The sequence below is a fragment of the Suricata suricatta genome, chromosome 9, assembly GCF_006229205.1.
Source record: "Suricata suricatta isolate VVHF042 chromosome 9, meerkat_22Aug2017_6uvM2_HiC, whole genome shotgun sequence".
NCBI lineage: Eukaryota > Metazoa > Chordata > Mammalia > Carnivora > Herpestidae > Suricata > Suricata suricatta.
Window position 1 is genome coordinate 32,951,449 of NC_043708.1, and position 24,124 is coordinate 32,975,572.

The 24,124-nt window shown below is 33.7% G+C and overlaps 1 protein-coding gene across 7 annotated transcripts in view; it reads right to left on the reverse strand.

The window, feature by feature from the left end:
• GPHN (gephyrin) overlaps positions 1-24,124 on the reverse strand; it is a 608,842-nt gene that overhangs the window by 266,264 nt on the left and 318,454 nt on the right. For 4 of the 7 annotated variants that reach the window (XM_029951674.1, XM_029951675.1, XM_029951678.1 and 1 more), the window contains exon 5: positions 17,864-17,902. The exons of the other annotated variants lie outside the window; for them this stretch is intronic. In XM_029951674.1, the coding sequence (XP_029807534.1) occupies positions 17,864-17,902 (39 nt within the window). The remainder of the gene's footprint in view (positions 1-17,863; positions 17,903-24,124) is intronic. 7 annotated transcript variants of the gene reach the window in all.

The following is a 24,124-nucleotide window of genomic DNA, read 5'->3' on the forward strand; positions in this document are numbered from 1 at the left end:
TATAAAATACTTAGCATCATTCCTAATACATATAATTGTTCAATAAATGTTGGATACTATTATTTATACTAAGACACAAATCTGAAGTCATCTACGTTGTATAAGTTGTTGCTATACTCAAAGCAATTGTGAAAACTGAATAGTTCTATCAGAAATAGTGTAGAACAGAAGCTATGAGACGAGTATGTCTGTTTGGAATGCGTCTGAATGATTAAAAGATGTCTGATAAATACAACATGCCAGCAACAATCTTGAAAACTTAATGAAGAAGTATCAAGAGAAGTAGTGTTTTTTTTAATGTTTTTAATTTATTTTTGAGAGACAGAGAGAGACAGCATGAGCAGGGCAGGGTCAGAGAGAGAAGGAGACACAGAATCTGAAACAGGCTCTAGGCTCTGAGCTAGCTGTCAGCACAGAGCCCAATGCGGGGATCGAACCCACGAACTGTGAGATCATCACCTGAGCTGAAGTTGGACACTTAACCGACTGAGCCACCCAGGTGCCCCAAAAAGAGTAGTTTTGATCACACCGATTACCAGAAAGATAACCTTGGATATTACCATAAAACCTTGGGAAAAGAATGTGAGAAGACTCAAGATATCTTCTGAAGGAAAAAGAACTAATAGCACCTCCTGATTTATGCTTTCACCTAAATCCAGCAGAAAACAGTAATGTAATTATGTGTCTAAGCAAAGATGGAAAAATGTCAGTGAGTATATATTAATTTTAAAATTTCACTAACAATCATACACTAAAACTTAAAGCTGTAAAAACAATAGTTGTCACAATGGGAATTAAAAGACTCAGGATGGTGTAAAAATAGAGTAACACAAAGAGCCAATATTCCATTAAATTCAAGTTAATGCTCTGCTGCTCATCTTAAACACAGGGGTCTAAACATACTCATTGTCGGTCGGCCTATCTATCTATCTATCTATCTATCTATCTATCTATCTATCTATTTATTATAGAGAGAGATAGTGTGAACAGGGGAGAGGGACAGAGGGAGTAAGAAAGAATTCCAACCAGGCTCCATGCCTGGAGCCTGATGCAGGACTTGATTCTAAGACTCTAGGATCATGACCTAAGCTGAAATCAAGAGTCAGATGCTAACTCAACTGAGCTACCCTGGTGCTCCTTAACATACTAACTTTAAATCAACCATTATTATACTTCATAGTACAAAAATTTACTTTTTAAGAGCCTCTACAAATACAAGAATGGATAAAAACTACAACCTATAAAAGGAGGAACACATTATTAAACAAAATTGATATAAGTTAATGAAAGAACAACTATACCTTTATTATATTAGAAGAAAAATCTCTTAGCAAGGAACTTTAAAATGATCAGAGGCCTAGGTTTTTTAATTTATAGTTTATTGTCACATTGGTTTCCATGTAACACCCAGTGCTCTTCCCCACAAGTACCCTCCTCCATGACCATTACCTCCCTTCCCCCATTCCCCCCCTTCAGCCCTCAGTTTGTTTTCAGTATTCAAGAAGTCTCAGAGGTCTAATTTTTTAAAACTGTTCTAAAAAGTGGTGTAGCTATCCTTTGCCACTGAAAAAGGTATAAACACAGGAGTGCACAAAAAATCATAAATATAAAACAATCTTAAAAATTACAGGTCTTAGACTCTAATTTGAAATATGTATATAAAAGAAATATTTTTTCTATCAGATCCCTTCAAGGAATCATAATTTTTATACACACGTGCATACACACACAAACACACACAGTTTTTGCGGGGTATGAAATTTGGGGCTGATATTTCTGAGTCAGGATCTGTAATTTGAGCTCTGAGTATTGATGCTTTCAGAACATCCATCCATACTACAGTGCTGAGAAAAAGGTAGTTCACCTTCCAAATGAAGCCTATCTGGTGTGGCTTTTTAAAGGTTGATATTTAAGAAAATCCAAAAGAGAGTCCAAAAAAATTACATTTCGTAAACTGAGAATAATGTATATGGGTGTGTGTACACATGCATTCATGTCCTAGGAATGGGGCTGAATTTTTCAAGTTAGGGCCATAGGAAACTGAATAGTTGAGTTTATTAGGGCAGCTGGTAGGAGTGAGGAAGAGGTTGGTTGTACCTACTGGCATTAAACAAAGCCCATCACATAGTCAGAATGAGCAGAAAGGATTATCCTTATTAACATACACACAACACACGTACCAACATACACACACGCTCCTGAGGCGGTTCATTTATAACATTTCCTCTTTCACCGCTACCTTGATGCTCATTTTAGCCCAATGATATGCTGTAGGAATTGTACCCTAAGTGTGGCTCAGAGTATGCAAGAGCCAAATCAAATTCACAAGAATCAACCAACAAAGGATATAAAAAATTCAGGTTTTAAAAACAAACCTGAACGATTTGGTAACCAAGCAATTTTAATTTACATTAACATAATTACGAGCAGGTTTACCCAGGTCCTCTCTTCACATAAAAAAAGTCGTCCAAGAGTAGAGGATACTCAATGCAGGAACATTAAGTGGGGCAGATGGAAACTGGCATTTTGCTCGAATCTGCAATAGGAAGGTCAGACTTCTATACCTAACAGAATTTGCCTCGAGGGAAAGAACAGAAAACAAAGAAATAGGTGGGGATGTGGACAATGGCAAGACTAGATTCTGTCCTGTCCTAGTTTCCCAGGAGCTTTTTTTTTTTTTTCCATAATGCATGTTGTCCAGAAGCTATGAGACATTTTTAATTTTCTCTGAATAATTTTCAGATAACAAAGCTTTGTCAAATTCTCTATATTTTTAAGATTTTTCTATCACAAAATGATGGGTCTACGTAAGGAATATTTTCCTTAATCTTCCTGACCTGTCTCTGATGAGTAGCAATGAAAAGAAAACATCAAAAAGAAATAGTAGTTGTTTAAACTTGGAAGGAATCAGAAAAAAAGAATAAAATTATGACATAGTATTCATTTCCAGCAAATCAAAATAAATCTAGCCTAAATCAATCAGGGCAAATGTAGGTCTACTCTTAAAAGTTATTTATAAAAATGGAGATTACATCTGAGTTGTTCTTGTGTCACTGAGGGAGGTCGATCAGAAAGCTAAGTAAGTAATAATTAATAGATATCAAAGATAATCTATTATCTGTGAAAAGAAGCAAAGATTATTTAAGTCAAGGAACAAATAATAAGGTTTATTATCATAAAAGCAAGCTCAGAATTACTTAAGTGCTACTGCAGAGCAATATGAGACACTATAATGTTTTGAGCTTAATATGATATTAGATATGATTCTGGGCATAAATCTTTAAAGATAAAAGGACACTGCCTTGGGTTAAACTGTAGATAACTGTAACCTGAGACTCAAAACTGAGTGAGTTTTCAATCCTGGAATATTAAGATCATTCTATAGGTTGGTTTCAGGATTTTTCAGAGTTATCAATTGAGTAGAACTGTGAAATTATTATAAATGAGAAGTAAAGTTATTATGTGGGAGGGGCAAAGCTTTTAAGATATTTTTATGTTAAAAAATATACTATTTTTATTATGTGATAAAAGATTTAAGAATTGTTCCTCAAAACATCAAAGTGTAAAGGCAGGCAGCTGTAGAAAAATCTACAATACCGAATACACTAGGAAAAGAAAATAATACAATGTTTCATTCAGTTTTGAAATATCATATCTGCATTCAAGAAAGCACTTTAGAACTTTCAATGTAAACCATAAATTTAACAGGTACATAGTATCCTAGGATTTGATATATTGTTGTCCTAATGAATATGGTTTTAAGTGTCCTCTCATCCAAAATTTTAGAACAAGTTTCTGTCTTATGAACCTCAAAGTAGACACTTTACATACTTACAATACAAAATGAAACCCTTATAAAATAATTTACAAGATAACTTTTTCAATACTTTGAAGATATTATTTTACTGTCTTATTCCACTGTTGTTTAAAAGTCTACTGTCATTCTTATATCAGTGATCTGTCATTTCTTTCTGGCTACTTAGATCTCCTCTTATTTTGGTTTAGAAGTTTCACTTTTATATATTTATTTTATTTATCCTTCTCAATTTATAGTATACTTCCAGGGTGTGTGGTTTCATGTTTTTTTCAGCAGTTGAATAAATTTACAGCCATTGCCTCTTGAATCATTGCCTTTCCTCCATTCTTTCCCTTTGGGGCTTTGATGTAATGTAGTTTGGACCTTCTCACTTCTTCCTCCATACCTTATGTCTCATATTTACATAATATCACTCTCTATGCAATTATTTCAATATGAGGTAATTTCCTCAAATATATGTCTCAGTATGCTGGTTCTGTCTTTTGCTGGTCTAATCTGCTGCTTCATCTTTTCACAGGTTTAAAAATTCTAATGTATATTCTCTCATTTCTAGGAGTTTTATTTTCTCCCAAATTGCTCATTCAAAAATAATGATCTCTTGCAATGTCTTTATCTTTGTGCGTCTTTGTTCTTTTGAAGATTTCATCATCAATAGATTAAGCATACATACTGGCTTGTCAGGGACAGATAAACTTCTGTTGTGTCTGCATCCTGTCTGGTTTAGCATTAGTCCTAAACAAAAGTTCCCCAGAATGAAAAATTAATGATAAAAGTCACCAAATTCTTAGCTATATTATATTTTGTTCTTGACAGTTCTAGTACTTGTCACATTTTTCAGACCACCTACTGATTAATGGTTTTGTTGATACTCTTTACTTTATCTTAATCTGTTAGAGTATGGCTGACGGAAACTGGGGAAAATTTCCTTTGGAGAATGTTTATTTCTGCTTCTACCTTTCACTAGAGGCTATGTTTAACTACTAACTGGTTCCACTTTGGCTTCCCACAAGGGTCTTACAGTCTTAGGGAATTTCAGGCTGAATTCTACACAGGGTTGTTTGTCTAAGCCTAAGTGTCTCACCAAGAGCACAGCAATAGTCATCTGTCCTTAGGACCTCTAGTCCCTCTCCTAAATTTAGGCTTTATACAGTTCTGATTCCTGCTCCCCGCTGCTTCGACCTCCAACTCATGGTATTTTTGGGAAGACAGTGAATCTAAAAACTGACATTGTTTATGTCCTTTCACAGGTTCTATCCTTGTACTGGGTCAAGATTTTCTAGGGTGGGGAGGTTTTTTAAAATACTAAAACAACAATTATTCTAGGCTGTACCCTATTTGTAAACTATTGTTCTTCCCTTTCAAATGAATGTCTTTTACATCATTACGCTGAAATTTCTGATACACTGCAGATTGCTCTACAGAAAAATGGTACCAATTTATACTCTGAACAACAGTCTTTTACCCAAGCCTTGACAGTTCCAGGCAATCTTTATTTTAAATAGTTATAAATTATGTGTACAAAGCAATACAATAATTAAAAATTTTACATTTCTTATCAGTTATAATGAACGCATATTTAATGGCAATTTTCTTCTTTCTCATTGCAAACTTTTGCCTGCTATTCTATATTGGTGGCCACGTTCTTGCTGTTGAATTATTAAGAAATTTCTACATATTGAAAATATTAAAACTTTGGCAGTTAAATCTCTTGCAAATACTAATTTTTATAATTTAACATTTGTAACAATTTTTTGCTTGGTTGGCATTTCCATTAAGAGGTTTCTAATACTTATTAATAGGAGAGGTCCTATCTATCACTGTTTTTATTATAATTTCTGTGTTTTATGTCTTACCTAGAAAGGTTTCTCTTACCTAAAGATCATACAAAGAATCTCTTATATTTAAAATAATAAACTTACAGTTTTTAATGTTTAATATTTAATCATGTGGTTTAATTTTGTGTTGCATGATTAATCTCCATCAAAATAGCCAATTTTCTCAACATTTTTACTGGCCAATTCTTCTTTCCCCAAATGTCTTGAAATGTAACATTTATAATATGTTAAATTCAATTTCACACATAGGTATGTTAATAAAATATCATTTGGTGGTATTTATCTCTGAATTTTTCTTGTAACATCCCCAATATTTTAATCACTGTGCCTTATATCATGTTTTTGCATCTGAGTGAAGCCCTCTCATTGCTTTACTTATGAAAAAAATCACGAGCTATATTCCCTTCAAACTCCATTGGGAATGAGGTCTCATTTATCTCAATTTAAGGTAAATAGACAATTTCATAAAAATATTTGCATCTAAGAAAATGTCCATCAACTGATGAATAAATAAAGAAGATGTGGTTTATATATACAATGGAATATTACATAGCAATGAGAAAAAAAAGAAATCTGGCCATTTGTAGCAACATGGATGGAACTGGAGGGTATTATTCTAAGTGAAATAAGTCAGTCAGAGAAAGACAGATACCATATGTTTTCACTTATATATTGATCTTGAAAAACTTAACAGAAGACCATGGAGGAGGGTAAGGGTGGAAAAAGTTACAGAGAGGGAGGGAGGCAAACCATAAGAGACTCTTAAATACTGAGAACTGAGGGTTGATGGCGGTGGGGGAGAGGGGAAAGCGGGTGATGGGCATTGAGAAGGACACCTGTTGGGATGAGCACTGGTGTTGTATGGAAACTAATTTGACAATACATTTAAAAAAAAGAATATAGCATAACTTCCTAATCTTTCAAGCTATATTTTATGTCCTTTAATAGCTTTATTCAGGTCTAGCAAATTTCTTTAGTTTATTCTTGAGTATTATAAAGTTTACTATTTTCTGCTATTACAAATGAGATCTTTTGCCATTACTTTTTCTAATGGTTGTTTCTAGCTTAAATAATATTGGCATATAGATTTTTATAAAGTAAAATACCTTTTATTTAACCACCATGCTGAACTTTTCTTGATTCCAATATCTTTTCAATTGATTGTTTTGAGTTTTCTAATTGAATAATCATATCTATTCTCTGAGTCATAAAGAGACAACTATCTTAACCACTGTCTCTGCAATTAATATACCTTTGGAGTAATACTATTGCCTGGTGACAATGGGAAGCTTTCTGACTCACTATCTTATTTGCTTTAGGGGTGCATGTACCAAAAAAGAAAAAGTAAACACAGTAATCTCAGACCTAGAAATAACAACTGGAAACTCTGTTAACTCCACCTTAGTTTCTTCCTGATTCATATCGATACAATATTTTAATCCCTTTTTTCCTTTCTCTCTCAACTCTTGCTTTTGTTGCACACATCAATACACACACATACTTCTTGTCTCATTTTTTTCTTTTCCTGGGCCAAAAACCACCTGTGTCATGATTAAATGTATAAATTTAGTGAGAGATACAAATAAAATAAAAATAGTGAAATTCTGAAACAACAGAAAAAGAGTCACAAATTTGAAATTAAAATGAAAACAAATAAAAAGCTACTACCTTTTGTGTAGACTTGGTCTAGACTGTTATCAATTTCTCTATGCATTCTCCATGAAGATTTTCATTGATTTATTCATTTTCAACTAATAATAAATGTTTTTCTACAAGTTTGAATACTATAGATAAACTTGATGCTATTTTGAATTCAGTTTTAATTGCTGCCATTGAATTCTATCATTTTTCTTCATTGTACAGATTTTGTATTTCAGTAACACACACAGGATTTTGAAAGTTGGTTCAGGAAACTATCCTTTGCAAACTCCATACCCAGTTAGTCAAAAAGTGCTATTAACTCTATCCTCAGAAGGTAATCTATCCCTATCTACCCTTGTTTGCATTTAGCTACTCAGCTCTTTTGTTTGAATATGTCACTAACCTCCTAATTAATGTTATAGCAAAGTTTATGCCCATTTAACTCATTCTCTATTCTGCTATCAAAAATGCTCTTTGTAAAGTGTAAATTTTACTACATTCATTGATGTTTAACATCTATCAAAACAATCTTTATTTTCTACTAGAAAAAGCCAAACGCCTTTTATGTGACACAGAGAACATCCATCATTTGTTCTGCCACTCCAGGCTACCTCTCCAAACTCTGTCTTGGCACTTCCCCTTTCACAACCCATTCTACAGCCAGACTGACCTATTGGTAGATCTAAGATTTCAGCAACTGTGTCTTTACAGTAGGTTAATATATATTAGCATATTAATAAACGATTACTTTGTATGTAGTGATAATGAACAAACAACTACATGCAACAAATCAATTTTATAAACATAATATTGAGCAAAAGAATCCAGATACAAAAGATTACATAGCATAAGATTTCATTTGTGTAACGTTTACTAAAAAACAAAAATAATGATGCTAAAAGTCAAAACTGTAATTACCCTTGAGGGTTGGCTGTTACTGAAAGGGACACAAGAGGGGACACAATCTGGGATACCAATAATCTGGTTTCTTGGTCGGGATGCTGATTAGAAAGATGTTCATTTCTTGAAAATTCATTAAGCTGTTAACTATACTTTCTGTAACTTTTTGGAAATTTAAGTGAAAAGGCAAACAAGAACAATAAAAGCAACAGTTTTAATATTCCTTCTTTGAAAATTTCCCTAAGTCCCTCAGGTGAACTTTATCCTGCTCCTAATATATCACAAACACACCTTAACTAAGTTGATGATCATTTTATAGTTTATTTATCCAATTCCTTCCCTTTCATAACCGTAATGTAATTTTCCAAAATGCTAAGATCATAATGTTCTATCCATGTGTCCCCAGTCCCAAGCACAGTGCTTAGCAGTCAGTGAGTACTCAATATTATTATTAAATAGATTTCTCAATTTCTGCACTATTACATTTATGGACAGAAATTCTTCATTGTAAGGGCTGTTCAGGGCTTTGTAGGATATTTAGCAGCATGCCTGGCCTCTATTCACCTAATGTCAGTAGCATCCCTTCAGTTACAAAAACCAAAAAATGTCACCAGCCATTGCCAAATGTTCCTTAGGCACCAAAAAAAATCCCCAGGTTGAGAAATACTTATATAAATAAATGTTCTGTGGAAAAATTCAAGCCAAGTGTTAAACGATCCAAAAAGCTTTGGGCACGAAATGATTTGCATGTTAGGGGCAACTAAAAAAAAAAAAAAGGCTCTTTTGAGCACTGGAGGGGAATTAAGCTCTATCCATCTGAAAAAGTCTACAAATGCATTAAATGTGTAGATAATCAAATGGTAATTCACATTAATTGCATGTGAGAATACTGTTTCTTTTGGAATTCCCATGTAGAAAAATGAATTTGCCGAGAAAAAGAAATTGGATTGTATACTTGATATTTAAAACAAAATTACTGCTAGAGTAGCTATGCATATTCAGTGTCCTAATGATTATTTTTAAGGTTTATATCTATGAATGAATCATTAATTCTACAATATTGTTTCAATAATTTTCTATCCATACAATATTTAACATGGGCATTCTATAAGAATAGTTATAAAATAAACCACTGTGTATTAGCTATGGAAGAAAAAGGCTCATTTTGGGCATAACTAGCTTGTTAGAAAATAAAGTGTTTGTACTTTATTAACTGCATGTCTTTGATTCAGGATATGTTTTGAGCTTGACCTCTGCAGTAAGAGGGTAAGTAATGAAATAAATAAGTACTATTATGTTAATGGAGTTTGAGAAAAGAGAAAATAAACTGGTTTTTGTGTATACATATTTTTTATTTTAGAGAGAGAGAGAGGACTAGTATGAAAGAAGAGCTAAGGGAGAGAGAGAGTGAGTGTGGGGGGGAGGGAGGGAGGAAGAGAAAAAGAATCTTAAGCATGTTTCTTGCTCAGTGCAGAGCATGACATGGGGCTTGATCCTACGACCCTGGGATCATGATCTCAGCCAAAATCAAGAGTCAGATGCTAAACTGACCAAACCACCCAGGAGCCCCTAAACTGATTTAGATTTATGTGTCAAAATGATATAGTTAAAATGTAAATCTCATTATGCCAAAATTGTTTCCTGACAGGCAATTTCTAAAACTTCTCTTTATAATTAGAATCAGCTTTTAATTTTTTCTTTTAATATGTTATTTAATTTTGAGAGAGAGAGAGAGAGAGAGAGAGAGAGACCGTGTGAGCAGGGGAGGGTCAGAGAGAGAGGGAAACATAGAATCTGAAGACAGGCTCCAGGCTCTGAGCTAGCTGTTAGCACAGAGCCCGATGCAGGGCTCAGACCCATGAACCGTGAGATCATGATCTGAACCGAAGTCAGATGCTTAACAGACTGAGCCACCCAGGCGCCCCTAGAATCAGCTTTTAAGAATTGGCTACTGATCCAAATAGAACAAAGAAAACAGGCAATTTATAAAAGAAGAAAAAAAACTAGACTAATACAAGAACAGTGTTTAATTCATTATTAGTCTATAATATGCCAATAAAGCCATATAATTTTCATCTATTAAACTGTTAGGACTAGAAATATTGAAGGTTTAATTCCATAAATTGATAGTATGAATATATAAATTTATACATATATTCTAGAGGTCAATTTGGCAGTATGTATTACGAGACTTAATTCTGAATCAGTTATTCTATTTTAAGGAAATATTTCTAAAGTTATAATCAGAGTAAAGAGAATGTCTATGACAGGAAATAAGAGCCTAAATGGTTAATGACAAGGAACTTGAATTAATTATAGCTTGTTTATACTTCGTAGTGATTGGCAAATCTCATATTTTTGTACAACAGTTGTTAAATGGATAAAAGCTTAATTTTTATTAAAAAAGAGAGAGTGGTTAAAAAGCAAGGGCTGTGGTGTCAAGACTGTCAAGTTGAAATTCTATCACATTCTACTAGCTCTGTAATGTGGATTATTTCATGATTTAATCTTTCTAAAACTAACTTTTTCACCTCTAAAGTGGTACTTGTTGTGTAGCTTTGTTGTTAGGATTAAATAAGATATTACATAAAGTGCGTATCACAATGCTTGCAATGTAGTAAGTACAAGATAAAGTTTAGTACCTATGATAACAACTAGAAACCCAAGATATAAACCTGCGTATATGATGAGTTCCCAATGTGAAAACTAATGAATTAGTCCCAGGTAATAATTATTTATCAAGATTATTGGTGATTTTCATTTACTTCATTTTGCTTTTATGTATTCCCCAAATTCTTTTTTTTGGAAAAAAGCATATAATCAGAAATATATATTCAGAAAAAATATAGGTGTTGTTTGTTTTAAAGCTATTAATACAAGATAAGATAAATATTTAAAAATCTTTATCTTTTCCTTCCCCTAAATGACCATATACTTTTCTCATCTTTAATCTCATCTATAACACTTTACAATCTCATCCTAATTACTATGTCACAATAAAAAGTCATCATTTTATGCTTTTATTAAACACTTATCACATGCAAAATCTAACCAGTGTTTTAATACTCTTAAAAATGTTTTTTACATTTTAAAATTTATTTCTGAGAGACAGAGAGAGACAGAGCGTGAACAGGGGAGGGGCAGAGAGAAAGAGACACAGAACCCAAAGCAGACTCCAGGCTCTGAGCTAGCTAGCGGTTAGCGCAGAGCCCAACTCGGGGCTCGAACCCACTAACTGTGAGATCATGATCTGAGCCGAAGTTGGACGTTTAACCAACTGAGCCACCCAGGTGCCCCTAGAGTTCTTAATATTCTAACACTAACCATGAAGTATAAGAATTTGAAAATAGATTTTCTCAATAATCTAAGAGCTTTCTGCAGATGGTCTTAGACTTTAGTTTTTAGTAACTAACCATAATGGAAGCAAGATATCTAAAAAAGGCTTTTTGCCTTTCCCTCCTCACAAGAATGATCTTAATTTTGATGAGAGGCATTAAGTTGAGAATGAAAAAATATAAATTTAACTTATAAGAGATATTTTCTTTCAGAATATTTGCCTAAGATGTCTTTAATGGGATTATTACCTCTAACTGCAAAGTAAATACACATCTACTCCTACAATATAGCTAGGAACAAACCAAAGAAAAACTGATTCCTGAACACTTGAGATGTTTTTATGCTGCTGATATGAATAGAATATAAACTTTATTTCCTCATAAAAACAAGACATTATAAGAAATCTAGAAAGTGTTCAGAGATAAATACAAAATATTTGGGAGTTGTTTATATTTTGTAAATATCCAAATACCTAACCAGTAAAGTACTGGTTTCGATCTTCATGAAATTAAATACTATAAAACATGCATATAGGATATTTGCATCAAATAGCTTCCATAGCTGAGGCAATTAACTTTCCCTCAATGATATCTCTCACTCCACAGGGCCTCTTGTACCATAGGTGCCATGTGTTCATCTTTTCTAGCAACACTGAAATATTTGATGGTTGGAGAGCAAAGAGGAGAAAAAGAGACTAGGGGATGTAGAGACTAGTTATTAGTGCCTGCTATTGTCACCGTCTATATTCAAAACTGAAGGAGTAAAAACTACTTCCACAAAATGTTTGTATCATGAAGCTACATCTTCCTTGCAAGGTCCTGAATACCTTCCCCTGTTCTCTAGGAGCGAAAAGGAAAGAATGACAACTTGTTTATTAGGAGTGGTTGCCTAGACAGAATCTCCCGATTGCAAGGAATTTTAGAGGATTTTGTTATTCAATGTAAAAAAGACTTGAGTCCTAATAAGGGTGTGTTAGGGATATTGTCTTTTCAAGTTAACTTTCACAAAAAAGAAACACATTATACAACTTTATTTTCAGTTTAGCTTTCTTCAAAATAAAAACAGGATTTCTGAGATCACAAGGAAAAGTATATTACTAATAAAAAGAGTTTAATAAAATGTTACTCTTATATTTTCTTTTATCTCAGATCTTATACCTTAAAATTTCTGCATAATCTTTATTTTTCACTAAAACTGTTTTGTAGAATAAATATAAGTAAAGCAAATCTTTTAAAATTATTCATTTTTAAGAAAGAAAGTTAAATCTGGATGTGATTTCTATGTTAGTGCTTCTCTACTGACATGGGAATTTTGATCTTCCCTCAGCTATACTGATAAATAACTTTAGGAGGACATCAGGAGATGGGAGGAAAAATAGGTTACTAAAACTTATCTTGGGTACGGTACTTTAAAGAGATTCCTTTAAAGCAATCATAGTGAATTAGCAGTAGGAATGAAGGATACTGTCTTCAAGTATGAAGGCACCCATCAGTATAGAGAGGACAAATAAATTCCTAATTCAAATAGGTGATAAATCAAATTCATAATAAAAACTAATGAATATGACTGAAACTCTGACACCATGAATTCAAGTGAGCTTTAGTTGACAGTGAGAATAAAATAAATTCCCAAACATTTTCAATATTAATATACAGCTGGAGAATACCTCATTGTGCTTACAATAACATTCAAGAACAATGTCCTGAACATTAGTTATCAATTTTCTCTAACCATTTTCTATTCTTCTCCTACAAAACAAATAACATTGGGTTTAGATAATGCTGTTTATTAACAGTTACCAATGAATCACTAGTCTGGCATTGAATGCTTCAAATTTTAAAATTAGAGAGATTCTTATTGGCATCTAAATTGTTCCCAGGGGCGCCTGGGTAGCTCAGTCAGTTAAGCGTTCGGCTTTGGCTCAGGTCATGATCTCACGGTTTGTAGGTTCGAGCCCCGTGTTGGGCTTTGTGCTGACAGCCAGCTCAGAGCCTGGAGCCTGCCTTCTGATTCTGTGTCTCCCTCTCTCTCTGACCCTGCCCTGCTCATGCTGTCTCTCTCTGTCTCTCAAAAATAAATTAAAAAAAACAGAAAAAAATTTTTTAATAAAAAAAAACTATTACCAGAGTCCTTCAGTTGTGATGAGGCATTAATTATAGAAGGTATTTTTATTCCTGAATCACTGCTGCTTAGAATTTCCTTATACACAATTACTCTGACTTTGAATGTTTTCCCTGAAGAACTAGAAGAAAACAACAAAATTTTGAAGTGATATTAGAAATTCGTTGTTTTGTTAAATGTCTCTTACCCTTTCATGGAATGTTAAGCTCCTTGAGAAAAAGGCCTTTGTGTTAGGTACTCCTAACAGACTACATAGCATATAACAAGCCTGTTTAAAATAGGTTGGGAGAGAATTACTGGAAGTAATGAATTAATTTTTCTCCTATGCATATAGAATAGAACTACCACCCTTGGGAGGATTAAGAAGTCACTCAAATCATTTTCTGTGTTTGATAGTTTAATGAGAAACCCTGGTTGAGAAAAGCGAGACACAGTATGTAAAGTCACCAAATAACTGTTGAGTTAACAAAGTAAAAATTTTATCACCTAATGGATTGAAAGTCTTCCTTCCTGAATCCATTTTCTTGCATACTAAACTACTCCAGTTTTAAACTCCTTGAAGACAAGGACCAATTCTTCCCACTTTTTATGTAACTCCTGCAAGGTCTAGGACACTATGGTGCAGAGTTCAATTTGGATTAAAACACACACAAATGCATATACAGAAACCATTATCTCTAGTCTACTGAGTTAGAATCTCAGGGGTTGGGCTTAGGAATCTTTTTAGTAAAATCTGTACAGGTAGAAAACTGTGAATCCAGAACTGAGTACCACTGAATTTAAAATGAATTCCTAATCCTATTGCTGGTTCTTCTAAACATAAGTAGCTTCCTCATCTCAATCCTGTCATCTTCATTTAAACCTTGCCTTTCAAATACCTACTTATTTAAAAGTTTGTATTATTCCATATCAAAGACATGTCATCATCTATCCTAAACTTGGTATTTTTTAAAAATGTTTATTTTATTTTTGAGAGAGACAGAGAAAGGGTGTAAGCGGGGGAGGGGCAGAGAGAGAGAGAAGGAGACACAGAATCAGAAGCAGGCTCAAACCCATGAGCTGCCAGATCATGACCTGAGTGGAAGCTACTGGCTTAATTGACTGAAACACCCAGATGCCCCAAGATGGTATATATTTTTAAATTCAACATTGTTCAGAATCATTTTTGTTGTCCTTCAAACATCCAATATCTATCCACTTTCATTCTCCCTCTCATTCTTAGAATGTAAAGTCTTCTAAATCTCACTTGGCATTTTGTGTCTTTCTAAAAGTTTATAACTTTTTCAGCTGCTAATAGAGTATCTTAGACTTATCCATCTTTCATGTTACTTATATAGTTCCCCTGAGGTCTTTAATTTCCTCTTAGACAAGAATATTAAAAGCTAGGGAGTTCACTTCTAGGCAAATACCCAAAGAATGGAAAGATAGATAGATACTTGCACATCAATGTTCATATCAGTAATATTCATAATAGCCAAAAGAAACAACTCAAGTGTGGTCTATCAACAGATGAAAGGATAAACAAATTGCAGTATATACATAAATGGAATATTATTAGTCTTAAAAAGTAATGAAATTCTGATATATGCTACCATATGGATGAACCTTGAAACTACTGTTTAGTGAAATAAGTCAAACACAGAACAACAAAGATAGTATAATTCTACTTATATAGGATACCTAAAATAGACAAATTCAGAGACAGATATTAAAACAGAGGTTGGCAGGGGGCAGGGGAGGGAGATATGGGGAGTTACTGTTTAATGCGTATAAAGAGATTTGGTTTTGGATGATGAAAAAGTTCTGGAAACAGATAGTGGTAATGGTTATAAGAAATGTATAGTCACTAAATTGCACACTTAAAATGGTTAAAACAGTAAATTTTATGTGATATGTATTTTTCCAAAATTGAAAAATAAAAAACAATTGAAATGGTTTTATGGACTTTCCTACAGTAGCCTTTATTTTTATACTAGTTTATCTCTGTTTTTTTGTTTGTTTTTTTTTAGAGAGAGAGAGAGAAAGAGACACAGAGCGTGGGCAGAGGAGGGTCAGAGAGAGAAAGAGACACAGAATCAGAAGTGGGCTCCAGGCTCTGAGCTGTCAGCACAGAGCCCAATGCAGGGCTCGAACCCACAACCTGTGAGATCATGAGCGAGCTGAAGCCGGCTGCTTAACCGACTGAGCCATCCAGGTGCCCCATTTTATCTCTATTGTTAAAAGAAAAAGAAAAAGAAGTGTCCATACCCTTTCTCTATATCCTCTAAATTTATCACTCTCTATTTAGATTTTGCCTTTGCCTTTTCCATTTCTTTTTCATAAAAATAAAATAAAATTTAATATGGAGACTCAGAGTATTTCACACTTCAAGCACAATGATGTTGTGGATACATATAAAAAACACTTAAAATCTACACACACACACACACACACACACACACACACACACACACAAACACATACTTGCATACACACATATACACCCACTCCCAATCTCCTTAGACTCTTGAATTGTTTGCAAATTTCACCAAAATTCTTCCCCACTTCTTGTTTGATCTTGTTTTATATTTAAATAAAGTAAATAAGACATCAAGCCTCACAGTGCAGATAATTTTGTATTCCAAATTCTTTTTAGATGCCATGTACTTAGCAAATAATGGGGAAATGTCAATTTAAAATTTATGCACACACAAGAAAATATAGTTTAAAAGGAGGAAAAGATAAATACATCAAAAGAATCTCTAAAGAACTGATATTACATAAATTATGGGGTGGCTGAGAAATAATATTCTCAAAGGAAAAAATGGAGTAGGGTGGAAAGCTACTTTAGTCTAAGTACAAAGAACTATAAATTTATTATTTTTAGAGATGATACTTTTAAGTTTCAAAAAATTCTTCTAGTCTTACTAAAAAGGAAAAAATTAATAGGAGTAACTCATTCTCATGAAGCCCCAGAAAAATAATGGAAAATAAATTATGAAATAAATTTAATATATGGAAAATCACTGAAAGATCCTATACACAAGAAACAAAAGTACAAAATATATAATGTCAAAGATAAACTGAGGCAAAGAGGATACATTTTTTGAAAATAACATCTATTAGTAAATAAGGGGAAAGATGTGGAGTTGTATAAGAAGGTAGAAAGAATGGTGATATTGAATTTAAGTCAGTTTAGAAATAAACTAGATTGGGCTGTTTCAAATAGTGAAGCATTTTCCTATTTCTAAGATACGTTTGGACAATACATAGGCAACACTTTTCTTGGAAATAAAATCTGATCAGGGTTACAAGACAACAGAGGAACAACGCCAGTGATTTACCAGATGCAGAAAAGTATAAAGGAAGCAATATGAGCTGATCAGCAAGTTGCAAGGCTGAGTACATAGGCGATAAATGCAATGTCTGAAGTTAATTAGTGGAGCAGCCACGTGCAGCAAATAAGTAAAGGAGACAGTATCAAGCAACCTCAGTCAGCAGTCCAACTTAGTGGCACAAGACAAGTGGAGATAGTTAGCAGAAATGCTAAACAATCTGAACCTACTTATAATACTACAGGCATAGATTGGGCAGGGCAAGATCAAGCAGGCAGATGGCATAGCACTTGGAAGGCCATGATATAGGAGAATGGTTGGAGAGCAGATAGGCAATGTTGGGTAGTCTAAAATGCTAAAATAGCAGATGGATATGGCAATATCAGGCCATTTCCTGATAGACAAAGTGCCAGTAAGTGAAGAATGCAAAAATCATTCAGCAGATGCATAAAAGTGGGGCAAAAAGTAGAGGCAAAAATCAAAGGCAGTCAAAGCAATAAGACAGAACAGCAGAGAAGCAATGATAGATCATCAGAAGCAGTTGTGGAGGGGAGGGAAAGCTGTCAGCAGGGGAACAAAAACACCATTCAGGAAAAGATGAAATTGAGAGTAAAGCAGTCTCCTGAATTGGGTTTCTCCCATCTAAGAAACAGTCATCAATAAACTGCATATGAGAACCCACAAGAGAACAGCACACAAATGGAAATAGCAGATGAATCTGAACTCTATTGCCCAGGGATACAGAATGATCCTAGAACATAGATACATAACAATCCACAAAAAAATTAAATGGATGGGAAAAATGGGTCCAAGCATTCTTTATGATGATTAAAAAAAAACCAAAACACTAAAAATTATTAATCTGGAAATGATTGGCTGGGATTGAAGTCTTCGCTTACCCCTTTCTGGAGCCCACAAAATGGGAATGTTGGGAATTTCTGCAGCAGAAAAACAGAAGAGAAAAGGGATTTCTGACTCCCAGTTTGAGGAAAGCAGGTCAAATTTAGGGCTATATGAACTGGTTCAGGGAAATAAGAACCAGCCTGAACCTTCTCCATTCCTCAAAATCAAGCAATATCTGAGGTTTGGGAAAGGTTTAGGAAGCCCTCACCCCATCATTTCCCACAACCTCCCCTTTCACACTTACCTCCAGTGCAAACAGTTTCCAGCAAGGAGGTACTTGGGAAAACTCATTCCCATGTTTATACCATGGCAAAATTTGAGGATGGCCAACTAATGATACTTCCTGTGTAGGTCAGGTTTCTGATTCGGTGGGATCCCTGGTATTTGTGAGGAGGCAGAGGGGATAGGTTACTAAGAAACTACCTACTTCTTTCAAAGTGGATGAGGGGGGAAAAAAAAGCAAGGGCAGTAATACTAATAAATAAATAGTAATACTAGTAAATACCTTGGTGATCTCACCAACTGTCATGGATTTTACATCCCTCAAGATGCTGATGACTCTAAATAAATAGTATCTCCAGTCTAGACATCCCTTCTGAACTCTAGATGCATATATTTAATAGCCAACTTAACATCTCCACTTGGATAGTTTGTTTCCATGACAAAATTAAAACTGGTGCTCCTCATCATATCTACCCTTTCTATAGCCTTCTCCATTTCAGTAAATGGCAACTCCATCTTTCCAAATGCCCAAGTCAAAATCCTGGATGTTATACTTGACTTCTCTCTCTTATTTTATGTTATTCTCTGTCTCTAAAATGTATCAGTAATATGTTTCTCACTACCTTCACCTCTAATATTGGTCTAAGATGCTATCATTTTCACCTGGATTATTTTAATAGTCTCCTAAATTGTTTCCCTATTAAAATATAAGTCCAATCATGTAGTGTCTCTGCTCAAAATTCTCCACTTTACTAAGGGTGTTATACAGATTTTACACAATCCATGGCTTGCTCTCTCTCCTCATTTATGCCTTTGCTGAAATGTCATCTTACCAGTAAAGCCTTCCCTGATGGCCTTTTGAAAATTTCAACTCTCTTTCCTGCCTCCCTATTCACCCTTCCTGTTTTATTTTTATCCACAGTACTTAATATCATCTCTAATACTACACATTTTACTTGTTTACCTATATTTGTGTCACCCACTAAAATGTAAGTTTCATAAAGGCAGGGACTTTTGACTTACTTGTTTATTGCCGTATCCCCAGCATCTTGAAAAATGTCTAGCATATATACAGCAGGCACTCAAGATATATTTGAATCTACAAAGTGTTAATTTCTTTTGGGGCATCTCTGTTCTCCGTCTTAAATTCTCAGAGCATTCTTCTGAAAGCTCAGATACTATGAGCTTTTGATTAACAGATGAGATGCTATCACACCTTAGGGTAGGAATATTCTAAAATAGGGGTTGAAAAATCATAGCCATTGGAGCAAATCCTGCTTGTTACCTGTTTTTTTGCATTGCCTGCAATCTAAGAGTGATCTTTAAAATTTTAAATGATTGAATAATATCTATATCATGACATGTGAATATTATATGAAATCCAATTTCAGTATCCATAACTAAATTTTTATTGGGGCACAATGAGGCTCATTCATTTATATCGTCTTATGGTGGCTTTTGTGCTACAGGGCTGGCAGAGTGAGTAGTTATGACAGAGAACAAAGAACTCACAAAGCCTAAGGTATTTATTGTCTGGACCTCTAAAGAATAAGTTTGCTGACCCCTGTCCAAAGGTATTTTATACTTAGAAGGCAAAGAGTAATAACTACATTTTGAGCAACACTAAACTAGAGCATTATTGTTAAATACTGTTGCTGCTGTTGCCCAACATACACCTAGGAGGGAAGAGGCATTTATACTAGGATTTGCTTTCAACATATATAAAAGTAACCTTCTCATTCCTCTAAATGCTATTTAATAACATTAATGACTATTAATAGTCATTTCTTTATTGACCCCACAATGGCAGCCTCATCTTGAGGGATAGGGAATATATAAGTAAAGGTAAGTCTTAGAAATGGCAAAAAGGAAGGGAATGAGAAAGTAAATAGGGCCCACAAATAGAGCTCATATCAAAGTATCACATAATTAACCAATACCCTATTTAACATACCCTGATTAACAATAGTGGGAAATTGGCATGATGTGAATCTCTTTTTATTTTTAATAGTTTATTTTCAAACTGGTTTCCATATAACACCCAGTGCTTTGTGAATCTCTTTTTAACCTCATCAATGGGGTTGTACGGAACTGATCTCATATACAATGGGGTGTCCTAAACAACTGTAGTCTTGAATCATTACAAGCAAGAAACACATTACAATAAGACTCCATTTTATTTATACAATATTCAATACAGTTATTTTCTCATTGATTCAAACATCTACATTTTGTAGAAAAGTATTTAAAAAATTTGCAAAACTCTTTTCAAAATCACCTCCTAATCACCTGACTTATCTTTCCCTACATAAAGTTTCACCCTAGGGATTATGACATGCAAGTATATTATATCATATGTTGCAACCAAACTTATGGAAAGGGGTGAAAAAAGAGAGAGGAAAAGACGTAAATTATACCAATGACATCCACCACTACTATGCTATCTTTAAACTTCAGAAAGAAGTATAATTTATGTCCTCTTACAACAATTGGTTCTTGGTGCACAATCAACAGTCCCTTTTGCATTGTTACCTTTGTGCAACTGACAACCGTTCATTTTCAAACGCCACACTTCCAATAGCTTTACTGCTTCCTCTCAGCGTTTTTTAAAGGAACTTGGATTCTTCCTATATTCTCACTTGTGTGTCAATCATTAATGATTATCTGAAATGGTTACTCCTTCCACTGGGCATTTGCCCTCTACTCTTTAATAGCAGCCATGTTCTTTTCACGTTCCATAACAAGTAAAGTTTTTAGGATCATTCCAAATAGTTTGTTACCTGAATCCGCTTTCTGATTCTCTTTCAGTTTCTTTTTATGGTAGGCAATAATATGTTGGTATGTCAATGGTATGTTTCTAAGAAGCTCAGAAGATTTGACAGGTGTAAATTTATTTGTTGGCATTTTATTATATTTTCTGTGAAAAGCAACATTAGGTCTAAATGGAGGTCTAATATAGAGACATTAATCCATATTCTTGATTCTAGACAATGAAGAAAGAAATATTCTAAACACTTCTTTCCTGCAACTATATCTCTAGATAAATATGTTTGGGCATTTTATACTTGTAAAATATTGAATAATTTTTTTGGTCATTGTCTTAGTATATATTTTGTAAAACTAAAATATTCTGGTATGCTGGAATCTGCCCATTTTATGTGAGTAGCCTTGTAAGGGTGAGTTAGAAAGATGATTTCGAGGTTTTATTACTCTGATAAATTCAAGATAAAAATCAACATTTAGCATGTCATCTCTATTTCTTTTTCCTTTCCCACAGCTACATCATTGTATATTTTATGTCCTATCTTGCTTAAAGTTTTTCCCTAGAGAAAAATTCTTTCAATATTTATTCAACCGTCATCTACTTATTTTCAAGCCAAGGCTCTTTATATAGTAGGTAATAACAGCAAACATTTATGTAGCAAATATTTTTTTAGTGTTTTACTTATGCTAATTCACATAATATAACTACCCTATGAGGTAAGTAGTCTTATTCTTTCTATTTTACACATAAGAAAACTGAGGTATAGGAAGTCAAGTAAGTTGTCATATACTAGTAAGAGACAGATGTAAGATTCAAACCCAAGTGGTCTGTGCTCTCACTATGTTATTATGCTGCCTCACAAATGGTTATGGGCAACACTGCTTTTCTAGTAAGGGCTCTAATGAGATACAGAATTTCCCATAATGAATATATTTGTACTTATTTGTATGTTTTACTGATAGCATCTTCATTCTTCGTAAAGGCCCCAAAAACTGGGTACATATTCTGATACAGAGTAGGCATGCAATTAAGAAATATACTCAAGGGAAAGAAGACAGCATTTTATATACGGGTTCTTCATGTATGAATTTTTTGTTTTGGACTTATACTCAAAATTCTAAAATTCTGATCTTGAGGAGCAATGTATTTTCCCTCTTTATTGTTTTTATGTGGATTAGGAGACTTTCAACATGATTGAATTTTGTACCTTTACCTTTCCCCTGGTACAATTATACCAATGTGTTTTTCTTTATAATGCATAAGTAAAACAGAGTTTGAATGTCTTGAGAAAGTCTGCGTCTAATGAAAACAAATGAATGCAAAGAAAATATACAAAAGTAGGGATTTAAGGGGAAAATGTAACATTTACTTTTAAATACTAGAAGAATTATCATGTAAAAAAGGAATTTACCTTCTTTTGTACATTGCAGAGAAGAATGAGAAACATTGTTAGAAATGATAAGGTGCCACATTTTAGTTTGATATGTTTGGACTTTCAAACAATTAGGATTGCAAAACCAACAAACTTCCAGATGAAGAAGCAGTGATTGAGATGTTCAGACAAAGGTGGGGAATGATGAAAAGGGTATGCCAGGACCTTTAACACAATGGCTTTTGAATTCTGCTCAAACTCAGAGATACAGTGATTTAGCTATTTTTTATATAGTTTGTAATTTTATCTAAAAGACTAAGCTAACTTGAGATACATTACTGATGAAATCCACGATAAGAAAATATTATGATTGTGTTGATTATAAGAAGAACATTGACTAAAATGGTTTCCAAACAACAAATCAAAAAACTGGAACTTGGTCCTTCACAGCAGTTTCAATTTTATCTATAAATAATGGTGTGTACAGTCATTAGGTCTGTGGATTAAAACAGGATTTACAACTAAACAAAAAACATTAACAAAAATCTTCGAAAAGAATGAAGTTAGTCCTACTGAGGAATGTGTTAATCTGTATTTTAAAAACTGACATGTCAAAAGGGTCTACTTTTAGAGAGCCTTAATAGCATGATTTTACTGTGTGTACTGGCTGATACTAAACTTATGAATTCTGGCTTCTAAGGAATCCTGGAATAAGGACAATTGCTGTTTTTAATCTCTACAGATGGTGCTACTCTAGTTGTTCTAAGAAAGAGATTAAAATAACATAGGTCTAATTTATCCACCCTTCTATGTAAAATGAATCCTTTGCTCTAGCCAGGAAGATTTTCTCAATTTTATCTTCCTCTGTAGTGTGAGCATACATTTTCCTTTCTTCCTTACTCCCATTAGTAATGTCCTCTTCTCTCCTAATCTGGGTCCTGTTTCTCTCCTTCAATTTTAGCTTTAGTTCTACTTGTACAAAATTTTTACTGATTAATTAGCTTTTTCTTAATCTTTCTCTTTAAAGAAACCTTTTGGCTGAACATTTCTGATCCTAGGTTTATACTGTCTTGATTTGTCAAGTGACTATTTTTGGAGTACATGTATGTTAGCACTCACTCAGTGAAGCTCAAGGTACTTGATAAACACTTGTTATACTGAAGAAAAACTATAAATACTTTAATTTTAAGCAAACTGGTAGCTCCTAAATTTGCCTGTGCTCTGAGACATATACTGCTTTTTAATGGATACTGCAAAATAAGTATAAGCCCCAGGAGAAAGAGGGCTATTATGAGAAAACTACCTTTAATATCATATATCTCAGCTGTTTGAAGCCAAATTCCAAGAATTTTAAACTACAAAGGAATTAGGGACTAAAAGAAAATAAATAGGTTCAGGTAAGATAACAAGAGATACTTAATGCAACTGCACTAATAATAATCCACAGTCCTCATATCATCTACACTATAAAAATTCTTAATCTTATTCCTTTGTCTCATGCCTGAAAGTAGTAGCAGTGAAATGTTGACTTACATCTTTATTTTTTAGACTATCCATGAGGTATGTTAGTAGCTAACAATAGATACCAGAAGTACCAGGGTTAGTAGCAGAAATACTTGGGGCTGCCAAATCTAACTAGAGGTAATAGATAATATTAATTAAATGAGTAAGAAAAAGATAAGGAAAAAAAATGAACATTTACCAAACATCTACAAAAATGCCAGGCATTATAATAGGTCGTTTTGCATACATTATTGTTACTAGTTTGGATAACTGTGGACAAGTCATTAATTGATCTGTGTCTCAGTTTCTCCATCTATAAAATAGATATAAACCACCTACCTCGTATGGTTGTTTTGAAAGCTAATGAATTAACATATGCTTAAAACAGCTGCTAAC